Source organism: Oryctolagus cuniculus, chromosome 4, assembly GCF_051225735.1.
Source record: "Oryctolagus cuniculus isolate XC-2025 breed Fujian yellow rabbit chromosome 4, ASM5122573v1, whole genome shotgun sequence".
Taxonomy (NCBI): domain Eukaryota; kingdom Metazoa; phylum Chordata; class Mammalia; order Lagomorpha; family Leporidae; genus Oryctolagus; species Oryctolagus cuniculus.
This window is the reverse complement of record NC_142870.1, coordinates 83,254,459-83,279,229: the sequence shown is the minus strand read 5'-3', so window position 1 is coordinate 83,279,229 and position 24,771 is coordinate 83,254,459. Positions and strand designations below refer to the sequence as shown.

The 24,771-nt window shown below is 42.6% G+C and overlaps 1 protein-coding gene across 20 annotated transcripts in view; it reads right to left on the bottom strand.

Moving 5' to 3' along the window:
- Positions 1-24,771, bottom strand: part of SENP5 (SUMO specific peptidase 5) — a 52,737-nt gene that overhangs the window by 9,592 nt on the left and 18,374 nt on the right. For 8 of the 20 annotated variants that reach the window (XM_089331966.1, XM_051818946.3, XM_051818947.3 and 5 more), the window contains 7 exons: positions 24,172-24,277; positions 23,889-24,027; positions 23,583-23,630; positions 20,201-20,278; positions 14,314-14,451; positions 7,056-7,139; positions 5,670-5,720 (listed from right to left, as the gene is read on the bottom strand). In XM_089331966.1, coding sequence (XP_089188092.1) covers positions 5,670-5,720; positions 7,056-7,139; positions 14,314-14,451; positions 20,201-20,278; positions 23,583-23,630; positions 23,889-24,027; positions 24,172-24,277 — 644 coding nt within the window. Of the gene's footprint in view, positions 1-340; positions 3,612-5,669; positions 5,721-7,055; positions 7,140-14,313; positions 14,452-20,200; positions 20,279-23,582; positions 23,631-23,888; positions 24,028-24,171; positions 24,278-24,771 lie in introns of those variants that run through there. The other 12 variants (XM_089331958.1, XM_070072310.1, XM_002716529.5 and 9 more) reach the window with 3 other exon arrangements.

Here is a 24,771-nt window from a genome sequence, read left to right as displayed (position 1 = left end):
AAGTGAGAAGCTTGAGAATGGCTTTAGAGCTGTGCCACCCATTATGGTAGCTAACCACTGGTAGCTATTTAAGGAAAATAAAGTTAAACGTTCACTTCCTTATTCACACTAACCATAGCTAAAAGCTCATTAGTCACATGGGGCTAGTGGCTGTAGTTGGGACAAAAATATGGAACATTGCCATCACTAGAGAAGATTCTGTTGGACAGTGCTGCTCTAAGGGTAGGCTGCGAAGGGCCTACACCATTCGCTGCACTTCAGTGAGCCTTCTCTTTACTGGACTATCACTGGGAATAATTACTCCTCCACAAATAGTACATGTTATTCAACACAGAGAACACAAGTTTATAAAGGCATTTATTTTTCAAAAAAATACTTTGCTAGAAGGGTTGAGTATTGTAATTTTACATGATCATAATCTTTTAAATAAATTTTTTCTGACCAACAGGTACCATTTAAGTGAACAACCTGTCTAGATCCGCTTTTGTAACACCCAATACAATTAGCACTTTGATGGTTTTCCTTAAGTCCTCTTCAGGCCAGGAGGCAGAGCCTAGCACATAATGTATGTACTTTGTAACTGCTAATTAACTTGGTTTCTTAACATAAGTTAAGCAGAGCAGGTAATAAGTGTATCTAATTCACACTGTTAATACACTTTTTCTTGCCTGAAGGGACTGATACCCCACAGACCCTCCCCCCCCATTACTTCTAACCCAGGGAAGCAGTGAACCACAAGTGTAGAGAAAAAAGGGCAACTTAGATTAGGCTAGTGTTGGCTATGAACCATTAGGTCTGTTACTGTTTTATTCCAACTGCAAATCCAAGATGACCGTGTCACTCATATTCAACACTAAGCAGAAAATACAATGCAAAAGCCAGAAATGGGGTTTGGGGGATTAATAGCAGCAATCGCTTCTTTTCTATCTTTAATGAAGCTAACTGAAAGTTGGCTCTCTATAAGTGAACTTAACTAAAAGTTGACTTAAACCCTATGTTCATTGCTATTGTTTTAACAAAAGAACGGCCACTGGAAAAGAAGCGACTATATAGCCTGGTAAGTTTGCTCATAGGATTGGGCAACTTGTTGAAAGCCTTCATAAGCAGCTTTTAGTTTGTACAAGCCCTGCATTCAACCCCAAAAGTGTAATGGCTGCCTACCTTGTGGGCACCCAAACAATTCAGTGCCAAGCTGATAACAGTAAAGCAATGCCTGTCTTTTTCACCAACAGCCAGGGGTTATTTCAAAAATACCTTTATTGCAGGAAGCAATTATTGCAAACATCAAGACAAAAGACATCCTATTTAGGACTTGAGCTAAATAGAGGTTTATACCTAATTACAAGAAGAGAGAGGAAAGCAACTATTTGTGCTGAAACCAAGTTTCATAAATGACAAACACTTGTAAAACAGACTTTCAAAATACTCAATGTTTAGGTTAAACCATGCTGGGCATCACACGTTAAGGTGCCCAATTAAGCTGGAAGTGAAAAAGTAACTGCACTTGGAGAGCTCACGTAAGGGTCACTATGCTCATCCCTGCAGGCTCAGTGCTAACGTGACACGCATTTCTCACACTGAAGGAAATGGCAACTCAAGCTCTGGGCTTTAAAACTCTGGCAGGAACACAATTCAGTCTCTGGTATGGCTGGGCTGTCAGTGGGGAAGTGAGTTACCGGCTCACTTTGAAATAACAAGACATTTCGTATCCAGAGCCATGTTACTGGCTACTTTGGTAATAGCCTGGGGTCTGGAGGTCAGAATGAGAGGCAGGTGTCTTGCAAACAAATTTTGAAAAATCTGTTTTGCACAATTATGTCTGGAAACCTCAGGAAAACATCTTCCTCACTTTAAAATGTCATCTTTCCCAATGCTGACACAACCCTGCCAGTAGCAGCATGAAGTGCCTCTACTCTCAGTCTTTTTAATCACCTGAAGCATAGTAAGAAATACTGACCCAGTTCCATGCTAAGAGCTTGGTCTGGAGCACTCCAGAGAGGCGCGGGGGCTGTTTCCCAGGGTCAGCACTGGTGTGAAGAACACTGTGTACACATGATCTGACTCAGCCCTCAGCTGCTGGCAGTCAGCCTTTCCCAGCTGTCCCTCAGGGCCAAATTCAACTAAACATCTCAGCTTTTTCAACACTTCTCATGCCTAAACAGATTTATCTTCTGCTGTACACCTGCTTGTTTTTCTGAAAAAGCTTCTGGTTTCTTTTGTACACATTTGTTGCCCCCCACACCCAGTTCAGAAAAGGTAACTGAATGGGTTTAATATACTTCTTTCCTTATTTCCTTTCTTTTAAAAATACGTCATAAAAGGCCACATTAATGATTTAAGATCCATTACTTTAATGCTGATGCAGTTAAGTGGAAGGTCAGGGCCACTTTACAGCCTTTCCCCAGATAGGTTCAGTAGAAAAGATGAAAATCCCTGTGCTGGAGTGCTGGGCCGGTCACGCAGAAGCCAAGCGTGCCTCCCACGTTGCTGACATGGCTGAAGACAAGGGGACATTTACTGTACTCTATTACTTTCTTTATTCTCATCCCACCTGCAAAGACCTGAAATCAGTCTTCAATGTTGGATATTCACATTTCTGAGACCCTGATAAATTGTAATTTTCTGCAGTGGAAACCAAGGAAGTGACAATTTCAAAATTACTCCTAGAGAGGCTGAATTCTCATTAGACCACTGATTTGATGGATAAGATTTTTTTTTAACAGGTCAAAAACCAGAAAAATCCAGGCAATTCAATGTCTTCGCCAAAGTCTTGATGCAATTTAGGCTGTGTTTGATAATTCTTGAAATTTGACTTCAGATAACTGGCCCACACGGTCACTATCTTTTTCTCATACCTTACTTAATGCTTCCCAAAGCAGGCACTGTGCTTCCAAGTGTACTTCCATAAACAGAACACACCATCAGTTTATAGTCACTTCCATTTCACCCTTCAAAAGGAATGCATCTCTCTAGGATTCACTAGGAGAGAGAAGTCAGTGAAAGGTGCTCCTGGTAAAAGTAAAACAGGACTGGCGTTGTCAAAACCACTCCTGGCTACCCTTTATGCCCCAGGGAACGTCTACTACAGAGTTAAATTATATCAAAAACATCTTGCATTTTTAGGTTTTGGGATTAAATTTTAAACCTGTATTCAGTTCATGTCTAACTAGTTTCAAAAGCTGCACCAAATCTACTAGGCTTTTTTAATACTCTTCACTGCATGCTCTGTCTATATGCATGCGTTTGGATAATAAATATTAAATATGGGGGGGGACGCGCGGAATCCATAAAATTAAAAATGAAACCAAACTGAACATTAAAAAATAGTACATGGTATAGCTGGAGAAATGAATAAGGGCAAAAAATAAATTTGAGGTAACAATAGTGGCTCAACACCACTGATCTGAAATATCTGTAAAAATTCAAATAAGTGTTTGGAGATTCAAGTAACAAACCATCTGCTCCAATGTGGCCAGACTTCCCAAAGTCCTTGCTGAGTTTCAGTCCATGAGCCGGCACTCACACAGCTCCTTATAAATCCGCTTCCGGACCCGAGGCATATCTTCTTGGGAAAACTGGAAAGGCTGCTCTAAGGCGAGGCACTTGCAGTACTGCAAAGGTCCCAGAGACACTTAAGTGGCGTGTGGACTGGTTTGCCAGTCCAGTATGTTTTACTAGATGCAGGCCTAACAGAATCTAAGGCAGCATCTCATTAAAGTTTGTTGAAACTTGTAAAAAACATAATGTTTTAAAATATTTACTTGCAGGTACATGGCTAGAAACTCCCCTCCCTGACCCAATCTGGGAAAACAATCCTGTGAAAACAGCAGCCAAAGTACAACCTGCTGAGAATATAGCCAGACCTAACATGGCTGCTAAGTGGGAAACACTTAGTACATTGGTAGGGTATGTGAATGGACCCTAAGGTCCAAGATCTTTGAAGTCTCTAAATTCATGAGTTACAAGTTTTTTTCTGTTGCAGTGTCCTGCGAGCACCCCTGCAGAAATAAACCGCTGCATGCAGATCCCATGCAGTGCAGTACTGACTGAACTGTAAAACCCTCTACCTCTCAAGTTTGTGCTAATGCTGCCATCTGAGAAATATGTTCACCAATCTGTAAAATTCAGATCCCTAAAACAGATACAATAATCTGACCTTTAGAATCTCTTGCCGTTCCAATGGGGAAACGACATTAACACTATCCTAGTCATTATCTTTATCCAGTCTTTGACAGATCAAACAGTTAAGTCACTAAAAGAAAACATAAGTGTCAAAACCACCAGTGCTCAAATTGCCAAATTATTAAGGCTAAATTCCTTTCGATCAATTCAATATCCCTTTTGTAATCAAGATTTCCACATGGACACACTATTAGGTGAACCATGTGGAACTGCCACTTGATTAAGGGTGGAAGTATAAAATATTCTTGATAAAAAATGGGGGGGTGAACCAATGGAAGGAAGACCTTTCTCTGTGTCTCTAACTCTGCCTGTCAAAAAAGGGAAAAATATGTATAACTGATATTTTTAATAGCCCTTTTAGTCCTCTCAGGAGATCTAGAGCATGAGATGACAGCTTTTGAATGTGGCCCTTATTTAAAATCTAATTATGTCAAAGATCCATAGGTTGCACGCCAAAGTTTGTTTTATTTATTTATTTATTTATTTATTTATTTTTGGACAGGCAGAGTGGACAGTGAGAGAGAGAGAGAGAGAGAGAGAAAGGTCTTCCTTTTTTTCCATTGGTTCACCCCCCAATGGCCACCGCACCATGCCAATCCAAAGCCAGGAGCCAGGTGCTTCTCCTGGTCTCTCATGAGGGTGCAGGGCCCAAGGACCTGGGCCATCCTCCACTGCACTCCCGAGCCACAGCAGAGAGCTGGACCAGGAAGACGAGCAACCGGGACAGAATCCAGCTCCCCAACCAGGACTAGAACCTGGTGTGCCGGCGCCGCAGGCAGAGGATTAGCCTAGTGAGCCATGGCACCAGCCAACCAAAGATTTTAAAAAGTTAAAAAATCAGGCCGGCACCGCGGCTCACTAGGCTAATCCTCCGCCTTACGGCGCCGGCACACTGGGTTCTAGTCCCAGTCGGGGCGCCGGATTCTGTCCCGGTTGCCCCTCTTCCAGGCCAGCTCTCTGCTGTGGCCAGGGAGTGCAGTGGAGGATGGCCCAAGGCCTTGGGCCCTGCACCCCATGGGAGACCAGGATAAGTACCTGGCTCCTGCCATCGGATCAGCGCGGTGTGCCGGCCGCAGCGCGGCGGCCATTGGAGGGTGAACCAACGGCAAAGGAAGACCTTTCTCTCTGTCTTTCTCTCTCACTGTCCACTCTGCCTGTCAAAAAAAAAAAAAAAAAAAAAAGTTAAAAAATCACTGCAGATGCCAATGGTCTGTGACACAGACAAATTCATGTCAGTCTCCAGTATAGGTATTCATAACCCCTGAGAAAGATAATTATCCGTTGTTTGCCCTTGGCCTTAGGAGACAGTTCCTCCAATGATAACATCTGAGAATGCAGAAACTACTACTTCTCAGCAACAGAGAGAGAAAAAAAGCATCCTCTGCCTGCATCTAGAATCATGTCCACATACATGGATCACCATCTCTCCTCTAAATCCCCCAAATTTAATTTATACATTGTAAATTGCAGGAAAAGTATTTCTTTACCTGGAGCACAAAGACTCCACAGTCACTGTCATTCTTCTGTTGTGGAATACACTAAGGGAAAAACAAAATGGTAATTATGGTAATATTAAATACTGTTCATATAAGAAAAAAATTTTATGGAAAAATGAACACAAGATGGAAAATTCTTTGTCATCTATTACACCTCTAGATCTTAAGCATCTAATTTTATGGAGGCATCTATCTACGTGAAGAGAGCCATCAAGTGGGAACTGTGATTTATAAAACAACATTTTAGCTAAAAGCAGGAAATGAGAAACCAAAAAAAAAAAAAAAATTTTAAAAACATCCATTTGGATAATTAATATCAATTCAACGGTAATGGAATCAAGATGGAACTGTGGGTCAGAAAATATGCTTGGATTCTGAGTATTTAGGTGGTAAAAACTCTTAGTTATCTTGATTTTTCACCTCATATCACTCAACTATGTCCTGTTGTTTGAGAGAAATCAAAGGCAAACTGTTTCCAAAAGAACCAGTTTTTGATTGTGCCTAAAGTGGGAATGTGAACAACCCTGACTGAGTCCAGAATACCCAAGTATTCTAGTTAGGTACATTCGGAAAGTTTCCAGCTTCGGGTCTGGTTTGAACTACTTTACCAGGTTCCTCATAAAACATAAGCTTAATTTTAGAATTTAATATTTGGTTTAGTTCAAGGGTGAAGTAATAAATCTTATGCATCATGGTTTGGGTGAAAGGTTTGTTTTAAGACCCTGCCTATAATGTTGTCGCTGACCCAGAGATCTCCATTCCAGGACCTATATGTTCAGTTTCCTTACCTACAGAATAAAAGCAAGGCTTCAACCTAAATGACACAAAAATACTATGAAAATAATACAGCACCAACCATAAAATTGAAGAAACTGGCATTCATGACAAGATTAAGAGGTTAGGCAGAGGCATCTGCCTCATACACAGCTTTATTGTCCACAGGCCAATCACGGTGCTGCATCCAGACTGTGCTTAGACTGAAGCTCTTCCCCATATGCTTGCTTTGCTTCCTCAGTGGATTCAAGTAGTCATTTTGGCATGTCCCTGGGTCTATGAGTCGGCTAGAATTAAGAGCCATGAAGCAAGAGGCAAGTGGCACCCATAAAAAAATCAACTTTTCTTTAGTATAGCAACCTCATCATTAGCAGCTGCCCAGATATAAAATGAATGAAGTTATTTATTACCAGCAAGCACTGGGAAATTGAGCAGCCAGATAATGAACACTAATGGGAGGTTTATTCTCCACTGCCTCACTGAAGCCTTCAGACTCTCCTTGGTATCTTTGTCACCAGTCTTCAAAAGCTCTTCAGGCAACCCACCCCTTGTGTCACTCCATGCCCTGGAAATGCCTGGGTTTCATTTGCATCACATACTTACCTTCGTAACAGCAGTCTGCCAACCCTGAAGAAATTCAGGTCTATTTTTTTCTCTGGCTTCAGTCAGCAAATACTTTCTTATATTCTGGTTAAAAAGAAACCACAACACAGATGCTGTGTTCCATCAGTGAAAAATGGAACCTGCCCACAGCAGACAGAAGCAAAGGAGGAGCTACGGCCCCAGAATCGGGCAGAGTATGTAGTAAAGAATTTGGAGTTTCATAATTTCCCTCATGCCTTCAATCTCTTTGTATATATGTAAATTCATAAATAAAATATAGGCAAAGAAGGCTGTTCCTTAAAATGGTCAACTACATTCAATATTTACTAAACATCTATATATAATGTGTCAAGTGCCGGGGACACACTGAATAAAGTGGCTATCCCTGCATTCATGGAATCTACACATTTGTCTGGTGATTGTTTAAAACATTTTCATCAACTCTTTGGAGATATAGGCTCCCAGCTCTCACAGCCACTTTTGACTCCTAAATCCCATTAAAACAAGTTTCTAATCCCATCTGCCTGAATAGACTGTACTTGGTTCTAAATGACTTTTAGTTATTACCAAAACAAAGTCTGCTCTTAGTGTCTTTGCAAATGTGCAAAATTATCAAGCCAATTGTAATTCTGCTTAAAAGGTAAGACCTCTGCAGGAGGGTTTGGACGAAATTTCAGAAGAGGAACTTTTCAATGACTCAGAAGACTAGGCCCCCAGTAATCCAGCATTGACTTGGAAACCAACTTCCTGGTTTTAAAAAAATATCCTTCCATCCTTTCTCTTTCCCTCCCTCCTTCCTTCCCATCTATCTATCTAAAAGACAGAACATCATAAAGAGAAGAGAAACAGGGAGAAAGGGAAAGACACAGAGAGAGAGCGAGAGAGACAGACAGACAGACAGACAGAGAGAGATCTCCCATCTGCTGGTTCATTCCCCAAAAGGCCATAGCAGACAAAGCTGGACTAGGCTGAAGCCAGGAGCCAGAACTCCATCCTGGTATCCCATGTGGGTGGCAGGGGACAAAGCACTTAGGCCATCATGTGCTGCCTTCCCAAGCACGTAAGCAGGAAGCTGGATTGGAAGCAGAGCGGCCAGAACTTGAACCACTGCTCTAATATGGGATGCCAGTTTTGTAAGCACCAGCTTACCCTCCTGCACCACACTACAGGCCTCTCAAATGCATGCTTTATAAACAAAATTCTGTTTAACCATCATTTAATACATGAAAGCAAATGTCTGTCTAGCCCTTCCCTGACTCCCTGGGATTATTGTCTGACACAAAGCAGAGGACCAGTAAGTATTTCCTAGATGAAATGATTTTCCTAACACACTTGGCCCTCCTCTGCCTGTCAGAATCTGATTCTTGAAAGCACTAATACAGCTATACTTGCTTGTCTCTCAGAATTGTCCAGGGAAAAGACAACATCGGCAGGCTCTGGCAAGCGGGAGAATATGTTGGTTTTGAGACATGCTGGGCATTAAAGGAAGTGAACTAGAAAACACAGTTACACCTGATATTTACCACTTCTTCTGGGCCGGAGTTAGAGAACTCTAGGCCAAGGAGGATTCCTCATTTTTTCCCTCTGGATTTCTTAGAACCAAAAATTTGGATTTCAAAAACTTGATTTTCCTTGCCATTAGCTTTTTGACACTAAGTTTTAAAATGTAATTTTTAACAATAGGAATGGGTGGGTGGATTTATGGCTCATCCACTAGTTGCAACACCCACAGTCCCTATCAAAGTTCCTGGCAATCAGTTCTAGCTCCACTCCAACTGCAGCTTCCTGATGATGCACAACCGAAGAGGAAATAGTGATGGCTCAAGCAGTTGGGTCTCTGCCACACACATGGGAGATCTGGATTGAATTCCCAGCTCCTGGCTTTGGCCTGGCTTAGTTTCAGCTGTTGCAGACATTAGGGGAATGACCCAGCAAACGGAAGATATCTTTTGGCTGGCTCTCTCTCTGCTCAAATAATTAATTAAAATTTTAAAAATTAATTATGCAAAGCTAACACAGCATAGTGGGTAAAGCTGCCACCTACAATGCCAGCATGTCATATAGGAACCAGTTCAAGTCCTGGCAGCTCTACTTCTGACCCAGCTCCCTAATGATGGCCTTGGAAAAGCAGATGACCCAGGCCCCACAACCTATGTGGGAGACCTTACATGAAACTCCTGGCTTCAGCCTGGCCATTGAAGCCACTTGGGGAGTGAACCAGCAGATCTAAGTCTCTCCCTCTCTTTCAAATTAATAAATAAATCTTTTAAAAATTAATTATGTAATATCCCAAATGTTGATAAACACCCTTTACTAGTAGCTGTACTTCTTTTCACATTTACCCTTCAAGGTAATCACTGATATCAAAATGGCAAGCATCCATCCCAACTTTTTATTTGAAAATACATATATATGCGCATGTACACAACACAGGAGTGTATATTTGTATAAATACATACAGACATGTATTCATACATGTATTTTTTCCATAACTGTATTACACTGAATCATTCTGCAATTGGTTTAAAGCTCAGTTATTTCTTGGACCTCTTTCTACTTTAGAACATGGGAGATCCATTATATTCCATTTAACTGTTATGGTCATCTTAGTAATGGATACACTAAAGTGCATTTAGCTAGTATTTTGATAGAACTAAACTTAGGGCTGGCACTGCGGCTCGATAGGCTAATCCTCTGCCTGCAGCACCAGCACACCAGGTTCTAGTCCCGGTTGGGGTGCCGGATTCTGTCCCGGTTGCTCCTCTTCCAGGCCAGCTCTCTGCTGTAGCCCGGGAGTGCAGTGGAGGATGGCCCAGGTCCTTGGGCCCTGCACCCTCATGGGAGACCAGGAGAAGTACCTGGCTCCTGCCATCGGATCAGCGCGGTATGCCGGCTGCAGCGGCCATTGGGGGGTGAACCAACGGCAAAAGGAAGACCTTTCTCTCTGTCTCTCTCTCTCACTGTCCACTCTGCCTGTCCACAAAAAAAAAGAACAAATTTAGGTTTTATTTTTCACTGTTGAAGTGATGCTGCAATGAATAACCAGGTACGTGTCCATCCTTGTGTGCATATGGAAGCATTCTTTTTTAGAAGAGTTATTTTTTAATTATTGGAAAGGCAGAGTTACAGAGAGAGATGGAGACACAGATAGAAACAGAGAGATCTCCCATGAACTGGTTCACTCCTCAAGTGGCCATAACAGCCAGGGCCGAGGCCAGGAGCCCAGAGTTTCTTCCAGATCTCCAATGTGGATGCCAGGGGCCCAAGCACATGGGCCATCTGCTGCTTCCCAGGCGCATGAGCAGGGAACTGGATCAAAAGCAAAGCAGCTAGATCTAGAACTGGTGCCATAAAGGATGTGGGCATCGCAGGCAGAGGCTTAACTGCTATGCCACAACACTGGCCAACACGGAAGCATATTTATGGCGTAAATACTAAGAGATAGATCTGGTTTGCAAGAAGAAATGCATCATTTCAATTATAAGGCACTTAGAACATATTAGAATGCCAAGTGTCCCCAAGTAACTGTAAGAATTTATAGATCCCATCAGAAAATATGAAAATACCCATTTCCTTACACCTATATATCAAACTTTTTCACATATCATGGGCAAAAAATGAAACCATGATGTAGTTTTAATTTGCATTTCTGTTACTTCTAGTGAGACTCAACATCTCTCTACATGTTTAATGATTATATGCGTTTTTCCTCAAAATTATTTGTATTATCCTTTGACCATTTCTGTTAGGCCCACTTTCCCCCTTATTTATTTGTAGGAGTTCATTGTGTATTCTGCACAGTATTATATATATCACAGACATATTCCCCAAATCTTTCATTTGTCTTCTAATTTATGACATAGTTTTTTTTTTTTTTTTTTTTTTGACAGGCAGAGTAGACAGAGAGAGGGAAGACAGAGAGAAAGGTCTTCCTTTTGCCATTGGTTCACCTTCCAATGGCCGCTGCGGCCAGTGCGCTGACGCTGGCACACCGCGCTGATCCGATGGCAGGAGCCAGGTGCTTCTCCTGGTCTCCCTCCCATGGGGTACAGGGCCCAAGCACTTGAGCCATCCTCCACTGCACTCCCGGGCCACAGCAGAGAGCTGGCCTGGAAGAGGAGCAACCGGGACAGAATCCAGTGCCCTGACTGGGATTAGAACCCGGGGTGCCGGCGCCACAAGGTGGAGGATTAGCCTATTGAGCCACAGTGCTGGCTGATATACACTTTTAAATAATGATATGGCTAAATCTACCAAACTAGGCCGGCGCTGCGGCTCACTAGGCTAATCCTCCGCCTAGCTAGGCGCCGGCACACCGGGTTCTTGTCCCGGTCAGGGCGCTGGATTCTGTCCCGGTTGCCCCTCTTCCAGGCCAGCTCTCTGCTGTGGCCAGGGAGTGCAGTGGAGGATGGCCCAGGTGCTTGGGCCCTGCACCCCATGGGAGACCAGGAAAAGCACCTGGCTCCTGGCTCCTGCCATCGGATCAGCGCGGTGCGCCGGCCGCAGCGCGCTGGCCGCGGCGGCCACTGGAGGGTGAACCAACGGCAAAGGAAGACCTTTCTCTCTGTCTCTCTCTCACTGTCCACTCTGCCTGTCAAAAAATAAAATAAAATAAATAAATAAATCTACCAAACTATTCTGTGTATCTTTTTTGTTTCATTCTTCCTATATAAGAAGGAATTCCTTACTCCAAGAATGCTACTGCTGCTTCTTAAGAATACAGCCTGGGGCTGGCGCTGTGGCGCAGTGGGTTAAAGCCCTGGCCTGAAGCGCAGGCATCCCATATGGGTACCAGTTCTAGTCCCAGATGCTGCTCTTCCAATCTAGCTCCCTGCTATGGCCTGGGATAGCAGCAGAAGATGGCCCAAGTCCTTGGGCCCCTGCACCCACGTGGGAGACCTGGAAGAAGTTCCTGGCTCCTAGCTTTGGATCAGCACAGCTCCATTTGTTGCGGTATCTGGGTAGTCAACGAACGAATGGATGACCTCTCTCTCTCTCTGTGTGTAACTCTGAGTTTCAAATAAATAAAATAAATCTTAAAAAAAAAAAAAGAATATAGCACTAGGGACCAGTACCGTGGCGTGGCAGGTAAAGCCATTGCCTGTAGCACTGGCATCCAAGATGGGCACCAGTTCAAGTCTTGGCTGATCCACATCTGATACAGCTCCCTGCTAATGCACCTGGGAAAGAAGAACATGGCCCAAGAACTTGGGCCCCTGAACCCACATGGGATACTAGGTTGAAGATCCTAGCTCCTGGTCCAGGCCTGGCCACTGCAGCCATTTGGGGAATGAACCAGCAGATGGAAGATCTCTCTCTCTCTCTCCGCCTCTCTGTAACTCTGCCTTTCAAATAAATATTTAAGAAAAAGTACAGCATCTTCCATATTTTTTCAAATATTTTTACAGTTTTGTGTTTTATGTTTAGGTCTTTATTCCATCTGAAATTTGTTTTTATGTAGTATGAAGAACGAACTTATAATCTCCAAACAGACAGCTAATTTTCCCAGTGCTGTAACTAAATAACTTGTCTTCCTACCATGACCACATACCAAATTCTCATATATACCTGACTTACTTCTGTTTATGCTTTTCTACTAATCTACTTGTCCATTCCTAAGCTAATATAAGTGCAGTTTTAATGACAAAAACTTTGTAACATGGTTTGATACTCCTTTTTTTTTAGCTGTTGAGCACACATATTATACAAAATGAATTCTAGAAGGTGTTTATTAGGTTCCAGTGGAAGTCTTGTTGAGAAATTAATTAGGATGAAATCAGTATATCTTTTTTTTTTTTTTTTTTTTTTTTTTTTTGACAGGCAGAGTGGACAGTGAGAGAGAGAGGCAGAGAGAAAGGTCTTCCTTTTGCCGTTGGTTCACCCTCCAATGGCCGCCGCGGCCGGCGCGCTGCGGCCGGCGCACCGCGCTGATCCGATGGCAGGAGCCAGGAGCCAGGTGCTTTTCCTGGTCTCCCATGGGGTGCAGGGCCCAAGCACCTGGGCCATCCTCCACTGCACTCCCTGGCCACAGCAGAGGGCTGGCCTGGAAGAGGGGCAACCGGGACAGAATCCGGCGCCCCGACCGGGACTAGAACCCGGTGTGCCGGCGCCGCTAGGCGGAGGATTAGCCTAGTGAGCCGCGGCGCCGGCCCAGTATATATTTCTTTGGAGAGAATTTTTCCCCCAATATGCAGTCTTTCCATCTATTCCAATTTCTTTTCATTCTCTTGGGTTATAGTTTATTCTACATTTTTTTAAAAAATAGGCCGGCGCCGCGGCTCACTAGGCTAATCCCCCGCCTAGCGGCGCCGGCACACCGGGTTCTAGTCCCGGTCGGGGCGCCGGATTCTGTCCCGGTTGCCCCTCTTCCAGGCCAGCCCTCTGCTGTGGCTAGGGAGTGCAGTGGAGGATGGCCCAGGTGCTTGGGCCCTGCACCCCATGGGAGACCAGGAAAAGCACCTGGCTCCTGGCTCCTGCCATCGGATCAGCGCGGTGCGCCGGCCGCAGCGCGCCGGCCGCGGCGGCCATTGGAGGGTGAACCAACGGCAAAGGAAGACCTTTCTCTCTGTCTCTCTCCCTCACTGTCCACTCTGCCTGTCAAAAAAAAAAAAAAATTTTATTTATTTACTTGAAAGTCAGAGTTACACAGAGAGAGGAGGAGAGGCAGAGAGAGAGAGAGAGGTCCTCCATCCACTGGTTCACTCCCCAACTGGCCACAATGGCTGGAGCTGTGCCAATCCAAAGCCAGGAGCCAGGATTCTCCTCTGGTTCTGCCACATGGGTACAGGGTCCCAAGGACTTGGGCCATCTTGTACTGCTTTCCCAGGCCATAGCAGAGAGCTGGATTGGAAGTAGAGCAGCCAGAACATGAATGGACACCCATATGGGATGCTGGCACTGCAGGCAGCGGCTTTACCCGCTATGCCACAGCACCAGCCCCGTACAGAACATATTTTGAAGTTACAAGCCAATTTTAGCTCCAAGAGAAAATGATGAGAATAATTTCTGAACACATTCATAATGCAATCTTAAGGGGAAAGCAAAGATAATTTGCATCTGATAAAATACAAATAGAGCATGTATCTCAGACCCCTCTCATCTTGGACAGCTACCTCCCCCCACCTGGGGATTCCTGCTGAAGTCCTTTTCTCTGCCAACAGCACCTCCACGGTACTGCTTCTGGTGGTCTACCTAGAGCTATGATGTTATTTGGTTAATCATGAGATAAATGAACAAATTAGGCAACATATTAACTTACCTCTACACAAAACTTAAAATGAATGCCTTGAGAATCGTAGAATGAAATAATTCGATTAGAGAGTGTCACAGTAATGAGAGACCAGTGGACTTCCAAGTGAATAGGAATCAACAGAAGACTCTTTTTAAACAAATCCACCTGATCAAGAAAAGACAAAGAAATGCAGCCATCACCACAGAACCAACAACAAGCAACAGCTTCCATTTATTGACCTTTAATCTGCTCAAGTTCATGAAACTAGGAAGAATGAACCGGAATTTGAACCTAGGTCTTACTGTAAAGCCTATGCTTATTAACTACTAAGCTATAAAACACACTAATATGAAACATGAAGATACAGAAGTACTATTTTTCAGTTACCCTACTAAACCTGTGTTTAATCAGACATCAACTGTCTGATGTCACTTTGTCCCTTAATTTTATGCTTACAAAATTTTCTTATGCATATTTTGACTTAGATTCAACAATTGTTCCAGAAGAGAACATGATATAAGAAAACAGTAAGGTATACTTAAGTCTTCTATCTTTCTAAAGACTCAGTACAACAGTTGAAATCATGGGTTCTATCCAAAGCAGGTCTACTCAAGTTCAAATATTGGCTCTTCCACTTACTGGCCAGATGACTTTGGCAATTTTCTCAGCTTGTTTGTGCCTTGATTTCCTCAATTATAAAATGTAGAAAACAACAGTACCTATCTTATGAACTTACTGACAGTAATAACAGGATAAATATAAAATTCATAAAGCTATGCTCAGCACATTTTAAGTAGCAAATAAACCTTAGCTATTATTACTCACTTAGATCTCCCAGGTGTTGAAATTGAAAAAAAGATCCTTGATAATACCTTAAACGTCCATTACTTCCTATTATATCCTTTATAACCCTAGTACATCCTTTATGTTTCAATATACATCTGTTTACAATCCAAAAATATTCGCTATTCCCCTTACAATTCCAGTTGTGGGTTGGATGACCATAGTAGATGTTTCATAAACATCTGTAAAAGAATGAATGAATGTCTTTATTCAGCTATTTTTTGAGAGTATTTTAGTGATTCCTTTTACATCAAATTTTCAGAAACTAATCTCTTGGGCCAAGGCCGGCGCTGTGGTGTAGTGAGCTAAGCCTCCATGCTGTCATCTCATCCAGGCACTGGTTTATCTCCCAGCTGCTCCTCTTTTGATCCAGCTCTCTGCTTACGGCCTGGGAAAGCAGTGGAGGATGAACCAAGTGCTTGGGCCTCTGCACCCGCCTGCTTCTTGCTTCAAGACCAGAAGAAGCTCCTGGCTCCAGACTGCCATTGTGGCCATTTGGTAAGTGAACCACCGGATGGAAGAAGACTTTTCTCTCTAACTCTCCCTATCAGATAAATTTTTTTTTAAAGATCCAGCCCCAAATGGGCTGATCCGAAGCCAGGAGCTTCTTCCATGTCTCTCACACAGGTGTAAGGGCCCAAGCACTTGGGCCATTTTCCACTGCTTTCCCAGGCCATAAGCAGAGAGCTGAATTGAAAGAGGAGTAGCCGGGACACAAACCAGCACCCATACAGGATGTTGGTGCTATAGGTGGCAGCTTTACCCACTATGCCACGGTGCCAGCACCAATAAATAAATCTTCAAAAACAAAACAAAACACAACACGGATTTCTCAAGTTCTTTCTTGCATTCTGATACCTAGATAATATCCCACACTAAATGAATCTATGGGACTATGTGACCTTGGAGGAAAACAACTTAGCACTTTTGCTTTTCAGTTTCTGCATCCATAAACCTGGGAGGGGTGTGTGGCAGGTATAAAAAGATACATGTTGACCTTCCTGACATAAAAATCCAAAATCCAAAACATTTCTAGAACCACCACACATTTAGAAGAAAATCTACCTAAATTCACATGACACATCACACTCAAAACACAGGCACATGGTCAGGCATTTGGCCTACCAGTTGATGCTCATATCCCTATGAGTGCCTAGCTTTCATTCCCAAATCTGGCTCGGTTCTGGCTTCCTGCCAATGCAGACCCTGAAAGGCCATGGTGATGACTTAGGTATAGGTCCCTGCCATCCAAGTGGGAGACCTAGACTGGGTTGCCAGTTCTAACCCTGGGCACAGCCCTGGCTGCTACAGGTATCGGGTTAGGGAACCAGAGGCTAGGGGCGTTGGGGGAGAGCACTTGCTTGTGCGCACGCTCTCTCTCTCTCTCTCTGCCTCTCAAATAAATAGTAAATAAAAATGACAAAAGTTTGCAGACAAGGGCTGCCAGTGTTGTAGCACGTGGGTTAAGCTGTCACTTGTGACATCTGCATCCCGTTTCAGAGTGCCAATTCAGGTTTCCAGCAACTGTTTTGATTCAGCTCCCTGCTAATGACCTGGGAAGATATCAGAAGATGGCCCAAGTACTTGGCCCCTATCACCTGAATGGGAGACCTGGATGGAGTTCTGGGTTCCTGGTTCTGTTTGGCCCCACTCTGGCAGGTGTAACCATTTGGGAAGTGAACCAGTGGATGGAAAATGTCTCTCCCTCTCTACCTTTTTACTCCCTTCTTCCCCTTCTCTGTCACTCTTCCTTCCCAATAAATAAATACATAATTTTTAAAAACTGTAGGTACACTAAAAAGTATTGTGTGGGTCAACACTGTGGTGTAGTGGGTAAAGCCCCCACCTGCAGTGCTGACATTCCCATGTGGGTGCTCATTCAAGTCCTGACTGCTTATATTCTGATCCAGTTCCCTGCTAATGTGCCTGAGAAAGCAGAAGATGGCCCAAGTACGTGGGCCCCTGCACCCACGTGGGAGTTCCAAAATAAGCTTCTGGTTTTCAATCAGCCCAGCCCTGGCCATTGCAGCCATTTGGGGAGTGAACCAGGGGATGGAAGATCTAATTCTGCCTTTCAAATAAAATAAATCCTAAAATAAATAAATTTCTCTTGGTGGTGTATCAGAGTTCAAAAAAAATTTTTGAAAGCCTCTGCTGGTGCTGGTATTGTGGCACAGCAGGTTATGCCACTGCCAGCAATGCTGGCATCTCATATGTAAGTGCTGAATAGAGAACAGAGTCCCAGCTATTCTGCTTCTTATCCAGCTCCCTACTATTGTGCCTGGGAAAGCAGAAGACCGTTCAAGTACATGGGCCACACTTGTGGGAGACCAAGATGGAGTTCTGGGCTCCTGGCTTCAGCCTGGAAGAGCCCTGGCCATTATAGCTATTTGGAGAGTGAACTAGTGGATGCAACACATCTGTCCCCCAACCCACACCACCCCTACCATCATTGCTCAGCCTTTCAAATAATTTTTTTTGTTGTTTTTCTTTAAAAAGAATGCCTCTGCTAACAAACCTACCAAATAATAGCAGCTCTTATTAGATCTATCATTCCCCTGTACGTGACACCAGGAGTCAATTAAAGATCTTCTTGATTCCACTGAGCTTTTCTTTCAGCCTGTAACTCTTTTTTTTTTTTCTTTGAGATTTAAAAGCAAGATTAATTTATTAGAGTCAAACACCTCCAGCCAGAAGAGCACGGAGGGGGGTTCCAAGAGAGGAAAAAACCTGAAGTGGTCTGTGGCAGTTGAGTTTTTAAGCACAATTTTGGAAAAACAACCTTGACAATCAGATTGACTTTTTTGTTGTTTTTTTGAGATTTAAACTGTCGTTCTCTTCTTCCAACACCCTCAGCAGTATAGGAAGCTTCTTGCTTCAAGAATTTTTTCTGTATCCTTGTCAACATCAACAATTGATGTTCATAATCCCTCACTTTACTCTACTTTGGGTTCAATGTCCATTCTACTTCATCCCTCAATATTATTTATTACATAAACATTTAAAGAGCAGAGGCACTGGAATAATAACAGAGATATAGGACAAAAATAAGATTCCTCGCCTTAAGGGATCCAAATTTCAGTAGGAAAAATAATTACAATGTCATATGATAAATGTTATACAGCTTTATATATAAATGAATAGAGGAAATAAAGTAATACAAAACTACTACTACTGGTACCAGGACCACAAAGTATAAATATCTGCTTAGGTAAAAAGAGAACCAGGAAGAAAGGGAATGTCTTATCTAATGCCTGACTTCACATTCCTTATACTTCCACAGTGGTAAGATCTCAGAAAAACAACAGAACTATGGAAGTCATATACTATTTTTAGTTCTTACAAAGTAGTTACCCTTATATCCCTAAATTACTTCCTTCAACAATATGGCTCTGGTATAACTACATGAAAATAGACTCTCATGCAGCATTCATCCTAATGGAGGACAGAAAATGAATACTATAAATAAGGTAATGAAAACTCTCAGGGGGAAAAATAAAGCAAGGTGAGAAGAGAACACTGGGGAGCACGAGTTTAGACAGGACAGTTCAGGATGGCCTCTCCAAGCAGACAGCATCTGAGCAGAGGCCTTCATAATGTGAGGAAATGAATTTTACATAAATCTGGGGGAGAAAAGCATTCTAGGCAGAAGTAACAGGAAGTGGAAATGCTTTTAGACAAGAATGAGTGAAGCAAGGAAGCCAGTATGAAGGTTCTTCAAACAAATTCATAGAAAATTCACATTACGAAAAAGCTATGCATGATTTAAAGTGTTTTTTTGCACCAAAATAAACTTTTAATTCCATTTTCCATGAACTTAAATGGCTGGAGCATGTGACTGAGGGAATAAGAGTTAACAGGAAGTGTGATTTATCCTGTGTTTTCCAATTTATTGATTCTAGAAACACTCTGATTGCCCTCCATAACAAACTTAAACATGACAAATCTTTCCTTCCTTATTTTATTAGCACTGTATCAGTTTGCAATACATCTGTAGTAAAAAATAGTGACTGGGTACCACCAACTAACAACATATTATTCCATGAAACCAATGTATCAATCATTTTAATTTTTGCTACTATAAATAGCAATCTGATGAAGATTGTTACATACAGAACATTCCTTTTTTAAAATTATTTTTCTTAGAATAAATTTCTAGGAATTGTATTACCAAATCAAAAGACTAAAATTCATATTTGGTGGGTAATTTCATAAATCATAATGTAACACTGTACTGTATGGTTATCATGTGCTTAATGATTTGCATAATCTCATTTAGTCCTCACAACAAAGTAAACACCACAGATGTTCTTATTTTAAAGATGATGAAATAAAGTTTGCAGGGATTAAATAATTTGTCCAAGATCTTACAGCTCATTAAGGGATCAAATTGGGAACTGAACCCAGCTCTGATTCCTGAGTTCATTACATCTGTTTCTCAGGTTTGTACTCCTCAACCACATTTCATTCACCTTGGAGCTATTAATGACTACCTATGTAGCAATGTTCAATCAACTGTACTTTACAAAAACTTATTTCCACTCACAACTACTTACGCTACTTAAGATTCCTTAATTATCTAACCCATCAAGCATCAAAAGCGAGAAGTTACAGCATCTCTAAGTCTGTGACTATGGAATTTGAACTTGTAGGTAATTTCGTCAAAATATCAAAAATGGAATATAAATGGACTTTTAAAACGATGTTTCCTGCACTGTTACTGAATAGAGAATTAGAAGGTGCTTTAGAGAGTACCCTGATTTATCACTGTGTTTTGCAAATAAGTAATCTAAGGCCTAGGCAAGTTAAATGTCTGGTCCAACTTGCACAGTAAACTAGCATTATTAACTCTCAACCCAGTGCTTTTTCACTTATCGTGCATGCCAACCAACTGGATAGATTCAAGAATTTCACTTAGTATCTTGTCTTTCAAACAGGAAGATTCAGAAGAAGCTATTAAAAATCTGTCACTTCGAATTCAACATAATGCTGGCATTAAAGCCCTTATCCTTCATCAAATGTGGGTTCTCTCTCATTTCAAATTTAGGATAAAAAGGAATAAAGGGAATACCTTTTTAGTCCATCTTTTTACTCCATTGTATCCTTTGGTTACCAGCTGTCTGTGAAAAAAGCTGTTGAAGAAGTGAACCTGGAACAGATACCAAATAAAAGCAACAAATATATTAGGCAACACTCAGATTTAACATCAGAACAAAATGGAAATTTTAAAATGTTTTTGAAAGAAAAACAGACAAGAGGAGGAGGAAAAGTTTCTCCTTAAAAAATGAATGAAATACAGACAATACATAAGATTTACATAAGATTCTATCCAAAATTTTCATCAGAATGACCTTATGGGCTATAGTCTACAGTCAGAACTGGCATGGGGAAGTAAACTGATTACCCAAATCCAATCAAGTAGAGAAGCAACCTGCCAAATTTCTTCAAATCAACTGATAAAGTTGAAAGAGGCTATGAAAAAATGAGGTAACCATTACCTTGAACTCAGGGGACATGGATTACAAAACTAACCCCCTCTGAATGTGGATTTGGAGACTCCTGTTGTCATAACAACTGTGAAAAGGCATGAATTAGCATGATCATTTCTACTAACAAAAGAATTATTCTGGTCATATAGAGCAAATCTGCATCCTTGGCTTCAGCTTTCTGGTTTGTAAGTCATTTACACTATCAGCCCACCTGAGATAGTTGTGGTTCTTGGTGTGGTCACCAGACCAGTAGTATCAGCATCACCTGGCAATTTGTTAGAAATATAAACTCAGGCCCCACCCAAACCCACTAAAGCAAAAACTCAATGGATAAAGCCAAGCAATCTGGTTTTATAAACTCTCCAGATGATTCTAATGCACATTCTTTTGAGAACCATGCAGCCTAACATTTGGATAAAAAGAGCTTGTAGTAAAAGTTTCTAAAGCAGTGAATCTCAAACTTGGTGTGCATCAGAATCCTCTGGAGAGTGTTAAAAAAACACACTCCTGGGGGGCCAGCACTGTGGCGTAGCGGGTAAAGCTGCCACCTGCAGTGCCGACATCCCATATGGGCACTGGTTCAAGTCCCAGCTGCTCCATTTCCAATCCCACTCTCTGCTATGGCCTGAGAAAGCAGTAGAAGATGGCCCAAGTCCTTGGGCCCCTGCACCTTCAAGAGACACACGGAAGAACTCCCTAGCTCCTGGCTTCTGATCAGCCCAACTCCGGCTGTTGCAGCCAATTGTGTAGTGAGCCAACGGATGGAAGACCGCTCTCTCTCTCTGCCTCTCCTTCTCTGTGTTCTTTCAAATAAATAAATAAATCTTTTAAAAAATAAGTTTCTGAAAGAATTAGACAAAATGTAAAATTTGACTTATTAGCCTTAATAACATGTAACAGATTTGTGACTTTTAAAAAGATTTACTTATTTTTACTTATTTGAAAGGCAGGGTGAGAAAGGGAGAGATCTTCCATCTGCTGGTTCACTTCCCAAATGTTGGCAATAGCTGGCACATGGCCAGGCTGAAGCCCAAAGCTAGGAACTCCACTTGGGGCCTGCCAGGCAAGCAGGAACCCAAGTACTTGAGCCATCATCTGATACCTCTCAGGGTGTGTGCTGGCAGAAAGCTGGATCAGAGGCAGAGGAAGGAGACAACCCCAGACATGGGATGCAGGCATTCCAAACAGTGGCTTAACTGACTGCACCACAATGCCTGCTCTAGATCCATGATTTAAAGTGGAAAGCTATATATTTCCCATTTATTCATAAACACTGTTGGAATCTGAGATTCATATTTACCCATTTATTCGATTTATGAAAACTTTAGATTACACTGGTATAAATACTTGGATAGAAACATTAATGTTAAATTTAAAACTAAGTTTAGGGGCAAGCATTGTGGTTCAGCAGGTAAGACACTGCTTGGGATGCCCACTTCCCATAGAGTGGCTGGGTTCTAATGCCCACAGTGTTTCTGATCCAGCTCCTGCAAATGTGTACCCTGGGAAGCAGCAGTGATAACCCAAGTAGTTGGGTCCCTGCCACCCACAAGGGAGACCCATGTGGAGTTCTGGCTCCTGACTTCAACGGGGCCCAGCCTCAGCTGTTGTGGGCATTTGGGGAGTGAACCAACAAATGAAAATGTGCACTCTCTTTCTCTCTTCCTGTAGCTCTACTTTTCAATTAAAAAAAAAAAAATTTTTTTTAAAAAAATCTTAGTACCTAACTAAGCTCTTAAGAGAATTCAGAATTTATGGGGTTGAGCTTGTATTTGAACTGAGTATTTTCACATCAATACTACTGCACACTTTTTTTTTTTTTTTGACAGGCAGAGTGGACAGAGAGAGAGAGACAGAGAAAAAGGTCTTCCTTTTGCCGTTGGTTCACCCTCCAATGGCCGCCGCGGCTGGCGCGCCGCGGCCAGCGCACCGCACTGATCCGAAGCCAGGAGCCAGGTGTTTCTCCTGGTCTCCCATGGGGTGCAGGGCCCAAGCACTTGGGCCATCCTCCACTGCACTCCCGGGCCACAGCAGAGAGCTGGCCTGGAAGAGTGGCAACCGAGACAGAATCCGGTGCCCCAACCGGGACTAGAACCCGGTGTGCCAGCGCTGCAAGGCGGAGGATTAGCCTAGTGAGCCGCAGCATCGGCCTCTACTGCATACTTTTAAAGAGCCTGGGAGTGCAGTGGAGGATGGCCCAATTCCTTGGTACCTGCACCCCATGGGAGACCAGGAGAAGCACCTGGCTCCTGGCTTTGGATAAGTGTGGTGCGCGGGCCGTGGCGGCCATTGGAGGGTGAACCAACGGCAAAAGGAAGACCTATCTCTCTGTCTCTCAATCTCTCACTGTCCACTCTGCCTGTAAAAAAAAAAAAAAAAAAAAGAGAGAGAGAGTAAGACTCAAATGCATCTCCCCACCAAAAAAACAAAACAAAACAAAACAAAACCCTCCGCCTGCGGCACCAGCACCCCAGGTTCTAGTCCTGGTTGGGCGCCAGATTCTGTCCCAGTTGCGCCTCTTCCAGTCCAGCTCTCTGCTGTGGCCCAGGAAGGCAGTGAAGAATGGCCCAAGTCCTTGGTCCCTGCACCCGCATGGGAAACCAGGAGGAAGCACCTGGCTCCTGATTGGCGCAGCACACCGGCCGCAGCGGCCATTTAGGGGTGAACCAACGGAAGGAAGACCTTTCTGTCTCTCTCACTCTGCCTGTCAAAAAAATTAAAAAAAAAAAAAACCACACCCTTGACAATACCAATGAACACACCCACCTTAACACAAATAAGCAGGAAAACAATGGCACTGTGGGTCTATGGAGAACAGAATTTACCCACAATCCTAGTAATTGAGCAAGACAAAATCCTAACCTTTTTTCAAATATCTAAGGAATATCAAATAATTACAAGAAGTTCAAAAACTACTCCTTTTAATACACAGACTCTCCTGAAGAAGAGGAAGTTTTCACTTACTTTGTCTGGTACTGCATCCATTATCAGCTCTCCGTACATATTAATGACCTATAAAAAGTAAAAATGGCTTACTAACCCTATGCAGTTCATATCATCGCAATCAGAATGACTAAAATTGATACTGCTGTTATAAAACCTTATGGATCCTGGGTTAATGAATGAGTCACTTGGGTATCACTTTGGTATCAAGGAACAAAGAATCCTTGATACCAAAAGATAACTGAGGCCAACCAGGAGGTTATGTTTTATTTTACTGACCAACATCCTCTGCAGCATTCCAGTGCTGAGAGCATACAATAGACTAACCTGGTCATTCAGCCAATTCTGACCATCCAGGGTCGCCAGATCATCCATGTCCAGCATGTGCTTATTGTAGAAGATGCGAAAGTTGCATTTTTGATGTCTGGCCCGGTAGTTTGTAATTTCCCTATTGATAAATGGTTTTCTGAAACAGGATTTTGAAACAACAGTTAAAAATATGAATTCTACACAATCTATTGCTGAGTATCTTTTTTCCCCATATATTAAGAAAAAGTCATATGTTGCAAACAATTTTATTTTCAAGGGCTTAACCTTATCACTCACATACCTATTAGAAAAGTCTTCATTAAAGACATCTTTTAATCTTCCAAGGACATCTTTTTCACTAAGTGGAACCAAACTGCCATACTTCTTCATAACCTCATCTAGGAATCCTTAAAGAAAGGGGGGGAAAAAGCCATTTTCCTCAACAGTTAACTTATACACAATAAATAACATATATTTCAGTTTTTAAACTTTAAAGTTGTTATCTCCTAGAAAAGTAGATTTAGCCCTCACCATTATAATCTACAGAGAAATGCTGTGAGGCATGATTTATTTTTTAAGATTTTATTTATTTATTTGAGAGGTAGAGTTACAGACAGTGAGAGGGAGAGAAAGGTCTTCCCTCTGTTGGTTCACTCCCCAAACGGCCACAACAGCCGGAGTTGCGCCGATCCGGAGCCAGGAGCCAAGAGCCTCCTCCTAGTCTCCTATGCAGGTGCAGGGGCCTAAGCACCTGGGACTAGAAACTCCTAGCTTCAGATTGGTCTGGCTCCAGCCGCTGTGGCCATTTGGAAAGTGAATCAGAAGACCTCTCTCTCCATCGCTACCTCTCAAATAAATAATAATAAAAGATATTATCTCCACAAATGGAGAAACTGGAAGT